At 42.2% G+C, this 21717-nt stretch overlaps 1 protein-coding gene across 1 annotated transcript in view; it reads right to left on the reverse strand.

Moving 5' to 3' along the window:
• Positions 1-21717, reverse strand: part of LOC133109692 (metabotropic glutamate receptor 4-like) — a 165054-nt gene that overhangs the window by 52009 nt on the left and 91328 nt on the right. Inside the window, exons 3-5 of the mRNA XM_061219175.1 lie at positions 7115-7250; positions 3491-3645; positions 2983-3123 (exon numbers count right to left, since the gene is read on the reverse strand). Coding sequence (XP_061075159.1) covers positions 2983-3123; positions 3491-3645; positions 7115-7250 — 432 coding nt within the window. The remainder of the gene's footprint in view (positions 1-2982; positions 3124-3490; positions 3646-7114; positions 7251-21717) is intronic.

Raw genomic sequence — 21717 nt, forward strand, 5'->3', positions numbered from 1 at the left:
CTCCATTCCAGGAGTACTTGCTAAAGAGACTACCGATATGCTGCAATTTCTTTCCAGACAAAAAGGTAGCCTCCTTTCAGACAAAGAGCCACAAAAATTTTACAAATAAACAAATGCAAATCTACAGTGGAAGATCAATGGTCTCCTCTCCTCTTAGAAACAAATACCAAATCTCATAAGCACACAAAGCCACTCTTATATGGCCAAGCTTGTGGATTTTGAATTCAATAATTATTCACTTTTTTCAGACAAAGCACTCCATGAATATCCCTCCCTGCTGAAAAAACAGCTCAAGCTAGGTTTTGGAACAACTGGTAGATGGTTGACCAGATCAGACCAGCTCCCAGCTGAACATGGTTTAGCTGGTTGACCAGTTCAGACTCAGCTTGTGATCAGTGTGCCAGCCGGTGATCAGCTCCCAATTTGACATGGTTTGACCAGATCAACCTATGTTTTGAGCTGATTGACCAGCTACAAACTCAGACAAGCTACCAGCACTCACCGGTTGACCAGATCATACCCAGCTAGAACAGTTTTATGACCAGCTTGGCCATGCTGGTTGACCACCTCATACCCAACTGAAGACCAGCTTGACCAGCTCAATTTTCAAGATGGTCAAGCTGGCATAGCCAGATTTTACAGCAGGACAGCAAAAAACACTGCTGGCTGATAACACAGACATAACTACATAGACAAATAAAAAATACAGATTTTTTTAATCAACTGGGAGCTGCAACTATGAGAAATGATAGCATGTAAAATGTATGCGCACTTCACTTCAAATGTAAAAAAATAAGCTGTGCGTGGGGAGTTCTTGACAGATGTCGGGTTTCATTTTTCCAGGGGAGAAGGTAGAGGTGCACACATCATATTTTTACTTTTAAGTGCTGTGTATAATTTTGAGGATACTGAATTATTTTCTGCTTCTTGTGCCGAGCGTGCAGTATTTTAGAGAGATACAGGAGAGATATTCTAGCAAAATACTCTAATTCTGAGGATTTGCTTTGAGATGAGAAAATCACCCTTCAGTTTGAAAAGGAAATGAAATCCGCAGTTCATGCCGTTTAGAGTGCGTGTCAGCGTGCTACAGGAAAGGTGCATGATCTCAGCATCTCAGTACTTTATGATTTTAAAAGGATTTTATTAAAGGCACAATGCATCAACGCCAGAGTCTGACCTTTCACCGCATGTTTGTCTGCTGTTTATTGGCTGTTTGAAGGATGGTTTGGAAATGCTCAGTGTCTGTCTAGGAGGTTTTTTTGAAAATAATGTTTAATTACTTGGGCACATTCAATTAAATTCAAATCGCGCTTTGAACAGAAGACTGTCACAAAGACACTTTACAGAGTAGCAGAAGCGCAAAAACCAGACATGAAAATTGCAAGTACAGGAGGTATAAACTTCCGAGTGGGGATAAAAACTGCCAAACTTAAATGTCATACTTTCATAGTGATGTCACAGTGTGATGTCACAGCGGTTTGCAGGACAGTGGAGGTGACTGAGGATAAAGGGACTAGCCTTGAATTCTGGGATTTCTTGAGATATTTAACCCAGCTTGAAAACAACGTAAATATCCATCCAATTTTACCAGTTCATTTTCTCACCTCTCCTTACTAAAAAAACAACAACAAAGTAATACAACTCAGGCCAGCTGATGAAGTGCCTATTGATCTGAAGGACTCTAACCTGTTGATTACATTTGCTGATGAATACAAAGGCTGATTGTCATTGGACTGAGGGCCAGAATCAAATTTGTTGATTGGCTGGCAGCTGTGAGGCAGTTGACTGTGTCTGAGGGAGCCAGACTAGGTTTTCACTCTCAGGAACACAAGATAACCTGATGCTACATACCATGGCAACTGGCTGGGTGGAATACCCTATAATAGTTGCACTGTTACACACTTCAGTGAACAGGTGAAGTGGCGTTCCTCTGGTGGTGGTGCCAAAAAGTTTGCAACCTTCCACAGCAACAATTCTATTCCATTAGGCCACAGTCCCTTCTCTGCACATTGTTTTTGCAATTATTGCCACATTTACCCATTCAGACACTCACACACCAACGGAGAAAGGCTGCCATGCAAAGTACCGACCAGCTCGTCAGGAGAGATTGCGGGGTCACAGACAACACACCTAGAGCTGAATGAACAGGACAAAGCCCAGGCTGTACTCTTCAGCAGGATACTAAAGAAGGACTGCCTCAGCAAATATTCAACTGTGTAAATGTATTGTAGGTATTTTTTTTTAAATGAATACCATTTGTGTAAGCTGCTCTGTATAAGAGAGTCCACTAAATATCTAATTGGGAGGTTTGGTTGGTCTTACAAGGCAGGTAAATTGCACCTGAAAGCCTCATTTGTAAATGCTTGTTAAGCCCCCGGTATTTCCCCTGAGCACTATTGCTCAAGTGGAACCACTCCAGATGCTTTTTAAGAGTTGAGTGTTTCTTCAGCAAACATTAGACTAGAAGCTGTTTTCACTTGCATTCACATTTCAGCACTTACCCTCTTATGCAGAGCAACGAACACAGATTACACTTTTGACATACAATCCTTTTGTACATTGCATTTTTCCACAGAAGCAGTTCAGGTTAAGTGTCTTCCTCAAGGGTACAACAGCAGCAGCTCAACTAGGAATTCAACCCTAGAATTCAAGGTGTTTGACATGCCATGCAGAGGTCACCAGACCTACTGTCCTGTAGGTTTTCATTGCAACCTTTGGCACAACCTTTGATTCCACCAATTAGCAGCTCAACAGGATCTCTTGCTGTTGAATGAGGTGTGCTTTGTTTGGGTTAGAGTGAAAATCCACAGGATGCTAGATCTCCAGGAACAGGGTTGGTGACCCCTGGCCTAAAGACTGATCCTCTGGAGGAGGATGAGGAGGAAGAAGTAGAAGAAGGTGGTTTTATTTATGTATCATAAGGCCTCTGTATGATAACTGCTTGGTGTAGATGACATACTGAATTCCATACAGGGCTCTTACTTGTGCATTTCTTGATGCCGGAGCCCTTCTTCAGGGCGTGGCGGCTGAGCTTGCAGTGGAAGTTGTTCTCCCAGAACTCGGCGAACCAGATGTTCCTCCTGTTGTTGTCCAACGTGCGGCTAATGAAGTAGCGGTCAAACCCTGGGGAGATCAATGCAGGTCAGTAGAGGTTCTGGCTATGACAAAGAGGTATTCATATTAGGAGGTGATAGAAGAAGAAGGAGGAGAAGGAGAAGACATGTAGAAGTAGAAGGAGAAGAATAAGAAATAGAAGATAATGAAAAATACGGTGTGGATCACTGCCGTCATCACTTAAAATAAAGCAGTGTTACGTTTTTTGACCTTTTATGTGTGGTGCAGGGTCTTTCAGGTCTGTTCACACATATACAGATATGGCTCACTTACAAATGTGAATGTGAACAGTCATAAAAATCAAGGGAATTGAGCAATAAAGTCAGTAAGGTGAACTCATTGTCATTAGCATTTGTACACCATTTTTACATCATACCTCTGATGGACAGGCGTTTGGGTAGGATGGTCACCGCCCCCTCAGCCACGTCTTCCTGGTGCAGCACAGGTGAAATCTTTGACCCCCAGCTGTCTGAGCCCACCCACAGGAAGTGACCTGTCTGACTGGCCTTTTTGGCTGCCTGCAGGAGCCGTCTGAGGGGAGAAAAGTGAAGGAATCATCAAGCGATGCTAATCCTGACTGTCATAGCATAGCATAGCTTAATTTAGCATAGCACCACACAACACAACATAACAATGAGAATAGGCCATTCAGCCCAGCAATTCTCACCTTTTCCTATCACTAAAATATACCTAATGGCAAGTTTACCTAAAAGCTAGATAGTATCTAACACCATATCAAACCTGGTCTTGAAGTCCCCAAGAGATTCTGCCTCCACTACATGACCAGGAAAGCTATTCCACACAGTGACTGAGTGAAAAAAATCATTTTTGTTACAGTCCACACCTGGCAAGTCACAACATAAAGCTTGAAAAACAGATGCTGATAAAATTCCCTCTTTTATAAATATATTTGCTTTAGGTTGCAACTGGCCAGGTGTGGAATATCATCAACAAGTTTTCCCTGCATCAGTCCTAAAAACACAGAGAGAAGCTCCCAGAAAAAAAGACTTGTGAACTGTGCTTCCTCCTTTGATCTGATTGTCTTTTCTGGACAGACAGTGTTTTCTGGATATGAAGGCTTTTTCCAGTCAGGTTATAGATACCAATGAGAGCAGTGGAGTCATCTGAGGACAGAACTGGTCATTACGGAGATGAGGTTGGTGGAATATCTTCCTAATTTCTGTTCGATTCACTGGTCAGGCTTGGCCTCTTACTGTGAACTGTGAGACATGGTGATTGATGGTTCTCCCCTGGTGCATTAGTGAGGGGGTGTGTGTGGCCATTTCCAATGATATTTCAAGGGGCCCAAAATCTCCCAAGTACCCTGTCACATGCCCTATACCATGCAGCTGTTTCTATGCAACCAGGTAAGATCAATCGCCCACCCCCCAAACAATATAATTTAAAATTGAAATTGTACTTCCCTCTAGGGTCTTTCAGAGCACTTAGCCCTGGTTATGGGTATGCACTTTGTTGTACGTCGCTCTGGATAAGAGCGTCTGCCAAATGCCAATAATGTAATGTAATGTAAAAGCAGTAACCAAATTGTACCAAATTCTAAGGACAGATAAAACTAGTTGAAAGCAATGAATGCAACCCTCTTAATAATAATAACAGCATTGCAGCAAACCATCCAGGGACTTGTTCTGTGAACCGTTTCGCGAGGGCATGGCAAAACAGTGGTGCTGGCATCCTGGAGACAGTGTGCCAGCCTGCGATCAGGTATGCAATGCGAGCAGCCAAACTGGAACACATTCATTATCCCTTTATTTCAGTCAAGAGGGGTCACCCACTCCACTCAGGGCTGTATTTTATGATCTTCGCTCACAATAGCACTCAAACAGACAGCGGAGCGTCTTCCCCAAACAAGGTTACTCAATTACCGAAAGGATGGACTCCCAGAATCCAATAAAAGGGGAGAGACGTAAAAAAGGTCTTAAAATAGCCCAGAAGCAAAGAAAAAAAAAACGTAACAATAATTACAATGATAACCCCATTCCTTAATTCCCGATTCCCAACACAGCAAATATGATTTTGCTCCTAATCCCATTTCAAAGCCTTGAACTGGCAGCTTTTTGCAGTGCTTTTTTAGAGTTCAGCCTTAATATAATCCTGGCTGCCATTTCATGAGTCATCTCCTTTATTATATTTTGAGTTTTAGTACGAAATGGTTCTCAAATCAAATCGGACGTGAAAGGAGGTTTTGTTTTCAGATTTCTTTTTCGCTTAGCGTCCTCAGCCGTGTGCATTGAAGTCCTGTATTTGGACAGCACCCAGCGACTGTATATCATAGTGTTCCCCGCAGAACAGCTTGTGCGGATTGCAACCCCGACTTTTAACTAAAGATTAAAGTCTTAAGAGCTCCGACACACTCTAACCCACTCCCTGCACAGGGCTGGGCCCACATCATCAGCCCAGAAAAACAGGTGGAGTCATCAGGTGTTCTCAGCAGACCTGGGTCAGATACATAATTGTTTTGGATTCAAATAATTTTCTGTGCTCGATTGATCTTGCCTGGGGCATTTGAGCCAACTAAGAGGACCAGAAGGCAGGGTTTGCACATAGTATTTCATAAGTTCCAATACACGAGACAAGCTCAGCAAAGCACAGGACAGTATTTGAATCCAAAACAATGACGCATTTGACCCAGGTCTGGTTATCAGTGAGTCACCTATCTGACGGTTGTGTGGTCTGCTGAAAAACAAAATGCTTAAGCTAGGTTTTGAAACAGCTAGTAGCTGGTTGACAAGTTCAGACCAGCTCCTAGCATGACATGGTTTGACCAGCTCAAGCTAATAGACAAGCTTTGAAACAGACAAGCTACCAGCACTAGTTGCTTGACCAGCTCATACCTATCTAGACCAGCTTATGACCAGCTTGGCCAGCTCAATTTACAGCAGGGTGGTGTCGCAGTGGAAAGCCTTCTGATTTGCTCAAATGAATCAGTGTCTGAGGGAGTGGGATATTCTCCACCACTGCATCACACTGTTGTCCTGAAACTTGAATCCACTGTCCTTCTGTATTCTGCGGCTCCCGGTCCCGTCTTGCTAGTAAACCCTCCGTAAATAAAGCCCTCGTAAAACGTATCGTGAAACGTGCCTTTCCGCAACGTTTTGTTTATTGCATTGGACCTCCACCGGGGAGGAGGGGGAAGGGGGGCAGGGGGGGTTGTGTGTGGGTATGGGGGTTTTAATCACACAGAGCTGGCAGTAAACTCATGGCAATCAACACAACAGAGGTCAATACGATGATTAGTCTCTGACTCATGAAGCAGAGGACACAAAGAAACCTGGCAGCCACTATCTAAGAATGCTATTGTGTGAGAACAAAGGATAAATGGATCTCCAATTTCACCATTTAACCATTTTGCAGACAGAGATTTTGCAGTTTTTGTATGTCAATAGTGAGCAACATGCAACGTTAAAGTCACAGATTAAGCCCTGCTGTAAAATCCAGCTACGCTAGCTTGACCCACTTGAAAACTGAGCTGGTCTAGATGGGTATAAGCTGGTCAACCAACTAGCGCTGGTAGCTTGTCTGTTTCAAATGTTGTCTGTCAGCTTGAGCAGGTCAAACCATGTCATGCTAGGAGCAGGTCTGGACAGCTCAACCAGCAACCAGCTGTTTCAAGACACAGCTTAAGCTTCTTCTTTTTTTCAGCATGGAGGTTATGTATTACTACTCTATGTTTCCATAAACATAAACAAGTAGCATATACTGCAATCCCACTTTTCTGATCTCATGGTACCCTAGCACATTAGATGTAAACCATGGATCATCAGGTCTGGCCCTCAAATCCAAATCCAAGTCCTGCTTTACTTTTCTTCCAGGTAATTAGAGCTACTGATTGGCCAGACCATCTTCACACCTGACTCCTAGCAGTGAGTTGCTGACCCCAGATTTAAACTGTGCATTGTAAGGCTTTCATAGCTCCTCCCATTTTGGGTGCACTCCATACTACGCTTGATTGCGATGATCATGGCTAGAGACAGCGTCTCACCTGATGTCGTCCTCGTTGGCGAACAGGATGACCACGCGGGCATTGGGGTTCTCACGCAGACGGTGGATGACCCTGTCAAACTCCCCAGGTCTCGGTTCACGGGGGATCTTCACTGATTGGGCAATGCACACTCCCTCTGGGTGGGGAAAAAGGGTAAGGGGACAGGTTACTCAGGTAAACAGAGGCACACACACGCACATGCACACGCACATGCACACACACACACGGGGACACACATATGCGCACACACACACATACACACACACACACACACACACATACACACATGCAGAAGCACACATGCGCACATACACACACACACACACACACACACATACATAAACATACACATGCACGTGTAGTTGCACTTATGAACAAGCTCTTTTCCCGTTCTTTGCGAACTCCACCAAAGTATAAATCAGGCTTAAGGTGCTAATATTGGTGGTTCAAGCCCCGGATTAGCCACACTAAGATCACTGCAGCAGTTGGTCCCTTGAGAAATAAACTTCACCAACATTGCTTCAGGGGGGATTGGCCCCTGCTTAGTCTAATCAACTGTAATAAAAGTGTCAGCTAAATAACTAATGTAATGCTGTAAGAAGCACAATGACTCATGGCACTATGATATATCTGAGCACAGGGGTACATAGTATGCTTTTACTGCATCATTGGAAAAAATTACCAAAATGTTAACCACTTTACAGAAATTTCTCCTTTCTGGACATTTTTTGTGCTTATTCAGACTATAGCACACCTATTAAAAATAAATTAAATTATAGTTTTCATGAGATAAGGCTTTACAAAGTTATGAATAAGAAATGCAGAGAGACTTTCGAGAAGTGACAAAGCATTAAAATATCTCCCACAAAGGCAAGACGAGACCAGCGCAATGTGTCTCGGTGGAATGAGATGAGGTGCAAGAAACTGATTCAAACTCAGGAAAGAATATTGTGCATTGCTATTTTTAGCTGTTTGCAAGAATAAGAAACAGGCAGTGTGGAAAAAAAAACACATTATTATCAAAAGCTCTAATTAACCTTTGCGTTTCATCCACAGACATTATATTCGATTGCTGTTTCATAACACAAAACTGCTCACAGACCCTGCCGCCTACTTTCCCTGTCCTTGGGAAATGAGAAAGCACCTGTAATGCAGACACAATTAATTACCCTTCATGCTGTCATACCACAAATATGTCATGAGAATGTTCTTCACTGAACATTCTAGTGCTGATGTAACAATCACTACTGGTGACTGAAAGCAGTGGAGTTCTAGAACACTGACTTCTCTTCCAAAGGCAACGGAACGAAAGCGAGCTCACTCAGAATTCCGCCCACCCCTCCCAGCACATGTACAATTCTATTTGGCAGGCACTTGAAGCATTTGTCCGATGACAATCTCAAGCTCTTGGCCCATCCTTCAATGTCATAGGAGTATTATTTTCCTAATGCAAAAGCCTTGCCCCAGCCAATGCCATTTATTATGCAAAACAGGCAATGTTCTTTCCCTGGGCTCGTTGGCGAATCGATAGAGAAACAATACCCCTCCGACTGCCAGGGGGCTGCCTCAGCCACACACCGGATCACACCAAAACAAGCCAACCAGGTTCTGAAATGAACAGTCTAAATGAAACTGTACTGTTTGTTCTGCCCAAAGAAAACCTAACCACAATTTGAAAGCTGAAAGCTTTACATTTGATGAAAGACTCACTCAGTGGGTACATAGGAAGCAAGGCCAGCTCATCATTCAAGCTTTGAAAAGGGAATGTACTGCTTTCTGAGAGCATGTATACCCGGAAAGTGATTCACTCTCATCAGTTCATTCATTCTCAGATGGTGATTCACTCTCACATATTGAAGTGATTCAAACTCGGCAATTCAGTCTTAGGTGATGATTCATTCTCAGGAAGTCCAAGGGAAAAAAAATCGAAAAAAGGTAAAAAAAATCCAAAATTATTATTTTTCGAGAACAAGACCTGGTGAACATCTATCGACGATCTTAAGGGAATTGTGGGGTCAACAGTCTGAACAACATTCACTCCTTGTCTTTGTTGACGAACATTATGGATTTTTAAAAAACTATATTTAGTATATTTTTTGACAGTATATTTTTTACTGCACAAGTTCGCACAGCCACACACACACACGCACACACACACACATACGCATAAATTCACCCGCCCACCCAGGCATGGAGAAAATAGACTACTGATTGAGTGACAGTCATTAAAAAAAAGTTTGGTTCCCGTTTGCAGGAGAGAATCAGTCCACAGCTACTGTTTTGAAATTCTCAGACCACACCTGGGTAAAATATTTAACTGTTTTGGATTCAAATACTGTTCTACACTTTACTGAGCGTGCCTGGTGTACTGGAACCTAGCTATGAAATATTCCAACCCCACCTTCTGGTCTTCTTGGTTGGCTCAATTGCACCAGGCAAGATCAGTCAAGCACAGAAAAGCATTTGAATCAAAAACAAATATGTATCTGTCCCAGGTCTGTCACAGTCGCAATGTTTCTGTCTCAGTCGCTATGACTCCATGATCTATTCAGGCTACAATCTCTTATTCCATCTGAGCCAGAACCAACACTAAAATCCTCCAGTGCAGAAGAGCCACTGCTGAACATGTTGCTCTCTGCAAAAGTACATTTCATGGCTTGCCCAGAGACATAAAACCGCAGAGCCACACTTTTAAAGCATGAAGTAAAACCTGTCACACCTGTCCTGTCCAGGCCAGCTAGAAGAATCCATGTGTTGCCAAACAGCACTCAGCGTCCCGCAGAGATTTTGCACAAGTCTAGCCCGACAGAACAGCTTTGGCTAACGAGGGTCGACGCTGCCTAGTGACAGGACAACGTTAACCTTCACTGCGTCGGCTGCCAGGCTTTCAGCCGAGGGAAGAGGGAGATCGTGCTGCGCTGGAGAGGCACAAAGGCAGCCTACAGTCAAACTCCGCCAAGAAACCTAACATCTGCCAGCTGGAGTAGCAGGCTTCTGACAAGAAGCTAGAAATTTGATGACTATTTATTTATTTTGTTTTTTTCCCCCGACCCGATGCTCATGTCTTAGAGATCAGCAGAAGGAGCTGACTCGCTGTATCTGCAGTACAGAGTCTGTACTAAGTGGGAAAGACAGCTGAAGTGCAGTAGATATGCTAACCATACGTTAATCAGAAAACTACACCCCCCCATTGGGAACTACACTACCCCCACTACACTTCTACATCTTCTTCTTTTGCACATGTATGGACTTTCTACATAGATTTGTATTCCCCTAATTTGGACTTTATACTTTCTAAGCTAGTTTATTACCTTAACTGTAACGTCGCTGCCAAATCCATTCTATCTTTACTTTACACCCCTGTAGCTGGGTTCGTCCTGAGATGTCTTCCCATCGGGGAGTTTTTCTTGCCATTGTATGAAGGTTTTTCTCCCCACTGGGGAGTTTATTTAGTTAAGCTTGCTATTTGTGGTTCAGGCCTGGTGTTTGCCGTCTTATTTATTTTTGCCCTTCTGTTACTCTGTAAAGTGTCTTTGTGACGGTCATCTGAAAAATGCACTATACAAATAAAACTGAATACTCAGCAAGAACTTTGCACATAAATGAAAATAATAATTGACTATTTATCATGTTTAGTAAAGAAAAGATTATCTTCCACTGAAAGAAGGCGCCTGTTTAATGAAAGGAACAACGACGCTCCACATAATATAACTTTGGACCTAATCTGTGTTCATTATTCATGCTGTAACTCGCTGTGTAACATTATCTTGTCCAATTGTGTGTTTCTCATGTCATCAACCATTTTATTTCTGTAAGAATCAGGCTGCTGAATAATTGTCCATTTTATTTCACTTAAATACAAAAGCCCAACAGGAGATTAGCCCTTTAAAAGGCAGAACAGTGGAAACACAGTGCATGTATTCATACATGTGCTCTACAGACAGAATGTTTAGAACTGAGAACTGAGAATTAGAACAGAACATTCTGATGTCACAATCACATCTGGTGACTGAAAGCAATTCTAGAGCACTTACCATCAGCATTCCAAAAAACCTACTCTTCAAAGGGTTAAGTGCATTCATCAGTTTAGTCAAAATCTGTAGGCGACCCCCCCACGCTGCTTACCCCCCGCTGCCTACCCCCCTCACCCATTGACGTGTGGCAGCAGCTGTTGCAGGAATCATGCGTGTCAGCACACCAGCCGAAGTGCAGCATTATAATGAGTTTATGGGGGACACAGGGGAGGGAAGCAGAGTGGCATCACATTTAAGAAAAGGTTTGGAGAAAATTTTCACTCACGCTGCAGCCTGTAAATTACATACGGTCGAACCTCAGACGCAGGAACCTGGCGAGTTATGGAATGACCGGTTACCCAAACAGGGCATGACCCTGGAAGTAGCATAAGCACCGTTGACAGTTTCTTATTATTTCATGCATAGATTATTGTTTTCTCACCACTGATGGAGTGTGAGCAGTAATAAGTCACACTTTGGAAATACACCTTGCCCTCTGTAACTGTAAGTTGAATCCATAACAAATCTGTAATTTTTAGAGAGAGCCACATAATAAAAATAATGGTACCTTCTCACAGACAATACAATACACTACAATACATAATAATACATGGCACTACAATACACAATAATACACAACAATAAACTACAGTACAATATACCACACTACAATAAACTACAATACACTACACTACATTTCAATACAGTACACTATTTTTTGGCATAATATGTGTATAAGTGTCTTGGATGACAAAAACCATGTTGCAGTGAAAATATTTCTTAAAGGAGTAATTGTATTTTTCTGGAATGGTCCTTGTAGTGCAGTACAATAGGCTATATCAGTGGTAACCAACCCTGTTCCTGGAGATCTACCATCCAGTAAGTTTTCACTGAAAACTTAAGAAGTCCAAACAAAGCATACCTCATTCAACAGCTAGAGATCTCATTGAGCTACTAATTAGTACAATGAGGTTGTGCCAATTAGGGTTAAAATGAAAATTTCCAGAAACAAGGTTGGGCAGCCCTGATCTAGCTTTTGAATGAGGTGTGCCTTGCCAGAGTTGGAGTGAAAGCCTACAGGACGGTAGATCTCCAGGAACAGGGTTGAGCAGCCCTGCCCTATAATAAGAGCAGAGACTAATGTCTCCTATAGGGAACCAAAATGGATTGCTGGGTCTGAGGAGGTTAATGGGCTTCCAGACACATTGACAGATACATTTCTTAATTAACAGCACTAGAAGCAGCGTTAATTATTTCACTCAGCAGGGTGGGCAGAAGGTGCCTGATTGGCCACATTCTGCTGTTTCCTTTCAGTGTTCCTCCACTGATGCTCCCCAACTCTGAGACCCGGCAGGAAAAAAGGTTTACACTTTTACTAAAACAGGTTTCACTGAAACTATATATTTAATATATTTATAATATACAGGACATTAAACATATAATGTAAGCAATGATCTATAGTACACACACACACACACACACACACAAAAGTAATGATTGAAGTCACACAAGCTGGCACAACTGCCTGGGCCCTGTTTCACAAAGCATGATTACTTAGCTGGATAACTGCACTAAGCAAAATCCACAAAGCAGGATTATTGAGTTAGCTGGATAACTGCACTGAACAAAATCCACAAAGCAGGATTACTGAGTGATCTGGATAACTGCACAGAGTAAACCCCACAAAGCAGGATTACTGAGTTAGCTGGATAACTGCACAGAGTAAACCCCACAAAGCAGGATTACTGAGTCAGCTAGATAACTGCACTGAGCAAAACCCAAAAAGCAGGGTTACTGAGTTAGCTGGATAATTGCACTAAAACCTGGAACCAGCCCATATCTGGACTGAAGTAAGAGGAGTTCTTCCGGGTTTTACTCAGCACAGTTATCCAGCTAACTCCTGCTTTGTGAAATACTCCCCAGATGATGTATATGATCTAATTTGGCTAAAACAGGACTGGTAGCAGTGTGGCTTTTACTATTCATGTCGCAAAGCTCTTTGGAATGTCAGAGTTTGACTTTATGTAGAAGGGAACTCTACAAAAATAATTTCCTGAATTAAGACAGCTACACCGTGGTGAAATGCCATCAGGTTTTTCCCCTGATGGCATTTCACTGCGGACTGGACTCAGAGAGCTGAAGATAATACTTTTCAATAAGGTCACAGGAACTGGCATTAATGTAGCTCTTAATGGACTCACTACTGAGAAGTTAATCAGAAGAGTGTTGTTTTTGCATTTGTACACCATTAAGTCATGTTTACCGCTATATTAGATAATGCCAATTCATATTACAATTGAAAAAAAAAAAAATTACATTAATTTGTTAATGGACTAATTATACATTTATAAATATGATTTGCTAATGTATAAATACTAATGGAATGAATACATTCACCAGTAGATAGCAACTACATTAACTAATGAAAAGTTCATTTCATGCTTAATGCTTATGCTTAATCTCATGCTTAATGTGTTTGTACATCAATTCATTCTAAGAACTGCATTAGTTCATACCCATATTGTAAAGTGTGGCCCAGAAGAATATTCTGTTGGGGGAAAATGCCCTTTTTAACATTTCACAGGTGAGCATCGTCTGATGAAACAGATCCAGTAAAAACACAACAATAGCTATTCTTCTCTTTAACTTTCGTATTTATTTGCAAAGAAATGACAGAAAGTGAGAAAGCTTAGCGGCTTTCTGATTTGAATCAGACACAGTAAGACTCTTATACACACTTTTCCTGAAGGGGGGGCTTTACCAAAACAAAAAGACATGAAGCTGGCCACGAACATTTATCAGTATTTTGTCTTCTGAATACCCCTTGTTGACCTTGCTGTAAGACCAGAATGTGTTAGCTGAGAAGCCAAGACATTAAGGTCAAAGGCTGTCTGTCTGCTGGAGAGAGACAGAGAAAGACTCATAGTAAGCACTTAATTCAGAAAGTGGTCTAATAGTAATAAGGATTATCACTAAATGGTTATTTGTAATCATGTGATTGTCTTTATATTAACACACATTGTCAATTAAAAATCAATTAAGAAAATTGCCCTTACAATTGCAACCTGGTCCTTTTCCAAAACTCACTTCTTTCCACACCTGTGAGGCTATGTACACAGTAAAATGTCCAATGTTAATGCAACTCAGTGTTAAGACGGGGAACATGCAGGGATCATTAAACCAGGGTCCTGCTGGTTTTCCACACTCCTTTTACCTGAGAGTCAGGTCTGTAGCACTAATAACCCAAGAGAGGGCCATAGTTGATGATCCCTGACATGCAGTAAGCTTCCAACAGGGGCCATGTGTACTCTGCAAGAGTTAACCCAACTCATTTTACTCTGGAGCAGCTTTTTCCCCCATAAAATGGCTGCATCCAGTACAGCTTAACGGCTGCTTGTAGCGGAAGTGTCTTTTTTCTTCGTATCAGCAACCTCTAAGGTGTAAAAACAGCCACCTTTAAATCTACATCACAGCACACAGATTTCAGCCTCCTCAGTCCCCTTCTTAATTACACTGCGAGGTGATTTTGTAAGAGAGATTCACTCCGACTTTCTCCACTCGGAGTGCCTGGCATTAGCGTTGCCTGAAGCACTGGGCTGGGGAGGAGAGAGCGATGCTTTTGAATGCTGGGACCTGAGAGCGTCTCATTAAGCACCAGGCACGGGGCTGTGAGACTTGCAGGCTTATGGCCGATGTGCTGCTGCTACTGTTCTGTGCATATACACTGAAGAACTGATTTACTCAATTGAATTGTGGATAGTGTTTCCACATGATTTGCTTGCTTTATATGTACCTGGTATATTTGTGTTGGTTTGCATGTCCACAGCTTAAACATTAAGTGATTGCATATGATCTAGTTGAGTAATTTCAATAGATGCTCTTTTTTTGTGTACTCTCACTCATGTTGGTCATGTCATGGAGACTGCTGTGTATAAGCATGTGTGTGTGTGGGGGTGTGTGTGTGTTTGTGTGTTTGTGCATGTGTGTAGGTGTACTTGTGTGCATGTACGTATGTGTGTATTGTAACTGTACACAATCCCAGGCTCTGTAAAAGAAAAAAATCGAACTGGCAAAAGGGACTACTTACTATTGATTCTGTTGTGGTTTCATATGCAGAGTGTAGTGACTGGTTTTAGAATGGCAGTCAGCTAGCAAGGATAAATGTAATTTAATTTACCTCAAACGATTTTGGAGAAATCACACTGGATTAATTATATGCATTTCCCATGGTTTATACATGGGTTATGTTTTTTTACACATCATTGAAAATAGAGCACTTTCTTGGTGCCCTTTCAAGATTACAGCAAATAACGTGAAATGTGCATTGACAAAACTTGACAAAACTCAGGATTGTGTGTCACCACTCGGAGTATTGCAGATAATATGTGAATGGCCCCTTTAGCTAAAAAAACAACTCTTGGTGTTATACGAGGTAATTCTAAGTAAACCCCTTGAAACTGCCTGGAAGGCATCATTAAAATGTAGTTCTGGGAACTTTGATATCTCTGTACCAGGCAACAAAACAGGGTGTGGACATTGAAGCCAAGTGCCTATTTTGGACAGAGCCTATAACATTATGTCGAGTTCTTAAAGATATTGCTCACAGTTTTGTGGTGTAGACATGATGGAATTGGTCTGTAGATTTTCTGGCAGGTACATGTGTGCATGCATGTGTGTGTGTGTGTGTGTGTGTGTGTGTGTGTGCAGAACTAGAGGGGGTTTCTGCTGAGACAGGAGATATTAGCCTCTGACATAAATTAACTTTTTCGTCAGAGAACACTGGAGAGAATTAAGTCACAGGGCAGGGCCAGGATGCAGTCAGATGCAGTCCATCTGAGAGTGTCTCTCCCACTCATTCACTGATTTCAGATCCGTCAGCTCCAGAGTCCACACACACAGTGTCACAGGCTGTTCCTCCCCTCTGAGTCCACTTTGCTGAACAGGAGAAAAGAGGCGACTGTGCCCCATCCAGCCCGAGTGAGAGCTGAGCTAGGCATTAGCATTGCTGCTAAAGAGCTGAGCCAGGCATTAGCGCTAACCCGCTACCCCTTCCAGCCCCAGTGAGAGCAGAATCAGGTATTAGCATAAGCGCAAAAGAGCTGAGCCAGGAATTAGCATTAGCACTAACCCACCACCCTACTCAGCCATAGTGAGAGCTGAGCCAAACATTAGTGCTAACCTGCTACTGCATCCAGCCCCAGTGAGAGCAGAGTTAGGTATTAGCATTAGCACTAAAGAGCTGAGCCAGGCATTAGCATTAGTGCTAACCCGCTACTCCATCCAGCCCCAGTGAGAGCTGAGTCAAGTATTAGCATTAGTGCTAAAGAGCTGAGCCAGGCATTAGCATTAGCACTAACCCGCCACCCAACCCAGTCCCAGTCCCACTGGCAGCTGAGCCAAGGATTAGCATTAGGACAACCATGCCACTCCACCGCCAATTCCTTTTATACAGCCACCGTTCCCCGAGACAGAAGGCTCAGTGGACTGTGGTGTTGAATTTTATAACTTTTCAATTTCCACATTTGAGACTTTGACCTCGAGACGTACGGAAGTGGCAGACCTGTCGTCTGGGGGCATGGAAGTTTGTGTCACTTTGGAAAGATTCCCATTAAATTCCGAGTCATAGCTCACTTGGTTTGAAAAGTCATTTCCATCCGTCCGATTGTTAAACTTTTGTGACAAGCTTTCTTATTTCATTAAAAAGTGAGCACCCTGTGGATGAAGTAATGCTCTGCCAAACCTAAAGGGCAGAAATTACTGTAGATAAAATCTTGTAAAGTCAGAGGCCACGCCATTTTAGCATGCTTTTAACAACCTTCAAAATGGCTTCCTCCCAACCATTTTTTTTTACGGTACATAAAATGGTGGAGACAGCCTAGGTGGCACTTTCAATAAAAATAAAGTAATTTGTTCAAGGCAAGGCATAAAAACAAACACAATAAAACTACAACTAATTTTTAAACAGAGGGTTAAAAGGCAGTCCCGGTCAGTGAGAGTCAGATTGAAATCCAAGTTGAGGAGGCTTAAGAAAATTGCTCATAAAGAGGGAAACATAACTGCTAACAAAATTTTCTTGCTACCCATTTAATTCAATGGTGAAACCCAAGATGATTAAAGAAAACCCAATCGGTTAATGTTTTGCCTTCATAAGTTGGTTGTTTTTGTCTAGAAGTTTGGAGAAAAAAGTTGTTTAAATGGACATATTTTTATTACAGATTGCATATTTTCACAATATGATTTTCATATGAAACAAGCTCCAGTGTTTCACCCTCAACATAACCAGTACAGTCTTACTCCCTGGGGCGTCAGAAGCTTTGGTTAGTTGAAGAAGTGCCCATCTAGTTAAATATGCATGTACATGGTCCAGATGAAACATTGCAACAAAATAAAACATAAAATAATCAATCTAAGTATTTAAGTCTTTAGTCTTAAATTAAGATGTAATATCTTATTTATATTACTAGATATTCTTATTTGCTAGATAAAACAAACAATATTGCCAATGGGGTGAGCCAGTTTGACTAATTTCAAGATTTGCCAATGGGGTAATTTCACTTGTCAAGCAAAAATTGTCATCTTAAAACAAGCTAATATATTCTACTTGAGAGAAAAAAAGAAAAGGATTTGATGCATTATTACAAGACTGAAAAACTTAAGACAGCCTTTTTTTGCAGTGAGGAAGTTGAGACCTGGATGGGAAGAGGAAGGGAGAGAGGGAGTAACTCTTTCTCCTTGGACTGTTATGGTCACTCAAGGTCAACAGCCTGCCAAGTCCCTGCCAAGTTAAGAGGGATCACTTACTTCGGCCCACGGGGAGTCGCAAATCAAACGCAGTCTTTTATTAAAGTGCCGCTGTCCTAAAACGCCTTCAGTGTTGCCGTGAATCATGCGCCGCGGGGCGCGGCCATCAATAGCTACATTTCCATTAGTGTAAAATTTATGAGACTTTTAAATTGCGGATTCCCAATTTAGAGCGAATTCCAAAAAATTTCTTTTTTTTTTTCTTTTTGCCAAATGGACATGGGCACTCTACGCATTAAAATTAAGACGTTTGACTTTGTGAAATTTCAAGGCCATTGGCGGCCAGGGCTGGGCTCTGTCCAGGAGGGCCAGTGTGCATACAGATGCTGGTTTCCCCGAGGTAACCTTCTATTATTGGGAACGAACTGTACACACAAATGCTGCATCACTTTTAGATTTTACCACAGTAAACAGTTGGATTCTGATCCATAAATCTGATCCATAAATCCATAAAGAGATATCATCCTTCTTAGCTAACCCTACTAAAGTAATGCTCCTCTTGTGCATACAGGAAATGAAACAATTGCAAATGCAAATGTATACCTTTCCCACAGACCTAGCTTGAAATTTGTTTAGGATTACATTTCTGCATTTGACCAAGCTTGCCTGCTGTATCGGAACAAAGTAAATGTAAAGCATAAACCTATCTGCTGCTCAAATGCACCAGGCAAGATAAACAGAACACAGATAAGTATTTGAATCCAATACAAATACCATTTCAACCGAGGTCTGCTTTCCGGCCTGTAAAAGAGTCAGTGATCACAGCTGACCATGACACATAGAGACCCATCAGTCATCCAATGAATTGACCTCTTATCATAAGGTTTCTTCAGAGAATAAAAATATTAATAGCCTGAATATTTAAAATCCAGATAACCAGCTTTATACTTCAGTCAGGAAAATGGGGATAGATAGACTTATCTCTGCTGAAAATAACCCGGCATTAGCTTTCAATCTTGATCTGTCCAGCACCCTGATGCTTGTGTACTCGGCCCACTGTGTACAATCCTGCCACACAGGAAGAGGAAACGTCCAGAAAGGGCGTTTGTCAAACTTTGCGTGAAAACATTTGCATGCTGATTGATTGGGCCACTCTCCAGACTGAGGGCGAACAGAGAAATAAATAAGTTAGAAAGCTGACGGAAGGGGGCCGACGGGTCATATTGATTTTGCTGCAAAATTAAACGAGGTGTCCTAACAGCGAGAAGCGCTCGACTAGACTGGAAAAGTTTCAGACCAACTTTTCCCTGGTCTCATCTCCTCTCCGTGAAAATGACAATAATTCATTGGTTTGCATAAAGCTGGTCAATTTCTGCCATAGTTCACTTGCATAATTACACGTATTATTGATATTGTTCTCATAAATATAGATTTTGATCTAGATCTCATAACTACAGATATTGATTTAGTTCTCATAAGTACAGATATAGTTTATCTTGTTTTCTTCACCAGTTATTATTGATATTGTTCTCATAACTACAGTACATATATTATTTATATTGTTTTCATAACTACACATGTTATTTATATAGTCCTGCATATTGCATTCCACTGGTGCATGAGGAATATTTAGTAGGTCATGCTGTACAGATTTGGGGGAAGATAAGGGTGTACTTGCAGTTTTGGTGGATGCTACTTCCTGTAGTTGCTAAATAACTTGCTGTCCATCACTAGACAACAGTAGCAGCTAGCCCTACTGAACATGCCAGCTTAAACCAGTCTAAGCTGTCACTTCTAGCTGGTTTTACCTGGTCAAACAGCTGATCAGCCTATGGTCAGTTAGTCCCCCACATTTGCCAGTAGCTTGCTCTACCATCTTAACAACCTTCGACCAGCTTTGAACAGTTACACAGCAGCTAAGACCAGTTAAAACCAGTTTAGAATCGCAGCTGGTCTTAGCATTTAGCAGAGATATCGCATGGTAGCTACATCTTAGCTAGCATAAACCTATTAGCCAGCAAGCAAAATTAGCTAGCTGGCTATTATTGGTGTAAAGTGTCAGCTAGCTAGCCACTGCTGCTACCTAGGTAGCACTGACATGCTCACTTCCACCATGGTATGATAACTATAATGCTACTGTCCCATCAGTGCCGTTATGTTAATATTCTACTTCCTCAGCGGATATGAACTGTAGTTTGTTTGGGACTGATTAATGATGAACTTGATAGCTTGTGTTTAACGAAATAATGTTAGGAAGCCAAGAAGGAGGTATGAAAATCAAGGGGGTGGGGGCAGTTGGGGGAGGACAAAATCAAATATTCTTCCGGCGTAGTATATTTGTGGCACAAACACATCCACCTCTCCCTGCGAGCTGTCGCTGATTAGATGGTAGTGACAGAGATAATACAAACAGCCCACTGGTATTTGTACTTAGATTCACTGCTGCTAAATGCTACAGTCGCCTCAGATTAATGTCACAGTGCAGCTGCTCTTTTTTTCTTTTTTTTTCGGCTGAAATACACATTTGTCAAGCGTGACTTGCATTGCTGACATTTTCGCACAGTACTCCCTCTGGGGTATAAGAGTGGCACTGCCCCCGTAGTACGCCTGCCAGATGCCTGGTTTTCCACCGAAAAAAGTCTGCCTTTCAAATTATGTGTACAGATCCGGTTTGTGGAACTGCCCAGACAAATTGATTGAAAAAAACTTGCGGTAAGTTTAAAATGGATTTGGGTCTCAACCTCCCCCAGGTCTGTGGGCTGTCCAGACCCCCCTGTACCCCCCCCCCCCCCCCATCACCCCCCGCCCCCCAACCCCTTGGTCCTCCATCGCGTCCAACAGCTCCCCACCTCATTCGCGATTAAGCATCCAGCTGTGAATGTTGTGCGCTTTGACAAATGTTAAATCTGGCAACTCTGCACCATAGCTGCTAGTCCACTGCACTGCCTTGGGTTTCCATTCACATCAAATGAACGTTCTCTCCAAGCAGGGAGTGAGAGATGGTGCACAGTATCCTGTCAATGATCAATTCTGATAAGTGACCTTCAGTGTGAAATTTATTTATTGCCACTCAATTCTGCGTTCATCAAAGATGACTGACAAACTGACTGAATGACTGACTGACAGACTGATTGACTGATTCTGACTCACTGATTCTGACTTACTGATTCTGACTCACTGATTCTGACTCACTGACTGAATGAATGAAAGTCTTGTTCTTGACCAGCCGTGCTTTGAACTGAACAACAGGGGAATGAAGAGCAGCTCTGTGTCTAAGGATCACCCCCCAGGCATGTTCCACAGTTCTGGCCGCCAGGGTAGGAGGCCAAAGCAGCCAAGCTTGGCCCGGCCCCTCTTGGCAGGTTTGGCGGCGATCTTGGCCTGTGCTGATGAATAATGCAAATTCACTTTCAGATATTTGGCTTGTCAGGCCACCAATGACAGCCATCTGCAATATCCACCTGTTGGCACTTCAGTATTTATTAGTCTGTCATCTTGTTTACCAAGCCTCGGTGACTTCAACTGTGTGCTCTCGCTGTGCAGGCACATAGGCCTGTGTTTTATGTGCACCATAAATGCACATTACTGTATATTATGTTTACATTTCTTTCTTGCTTCTTGCTTGTTCTATTCTTTAATTTATTTGGCCAGACAACCTGCGGGGACTGTCAAGACATTGGAGCAGGGTCATTTAAATTCATGGCGACAGAGCGGGAGGGAAATAAGCTTTAAATATTTTATAAATTCCAGCGGCAGTTCTTCAGCTTGTTAGCTTGTAAGTACAGGTCAGGTTTTGATCCCGGCTGGTGATTGGTTCTCTTCTGAGGGCCTTAAGAGAACAGTTCAGTA

This window comes from Conger conger, chromosome 14, assembly GCF_963514075.1.
Source record: "Conger conger chromosome 14, fConCon1.1, whole genome shotgun sequence".
NCBI lineage: Eukaryota > Metazoa > Chordata > Actinopteri > Anguilliformes > Congridae > Conger > Conger conger.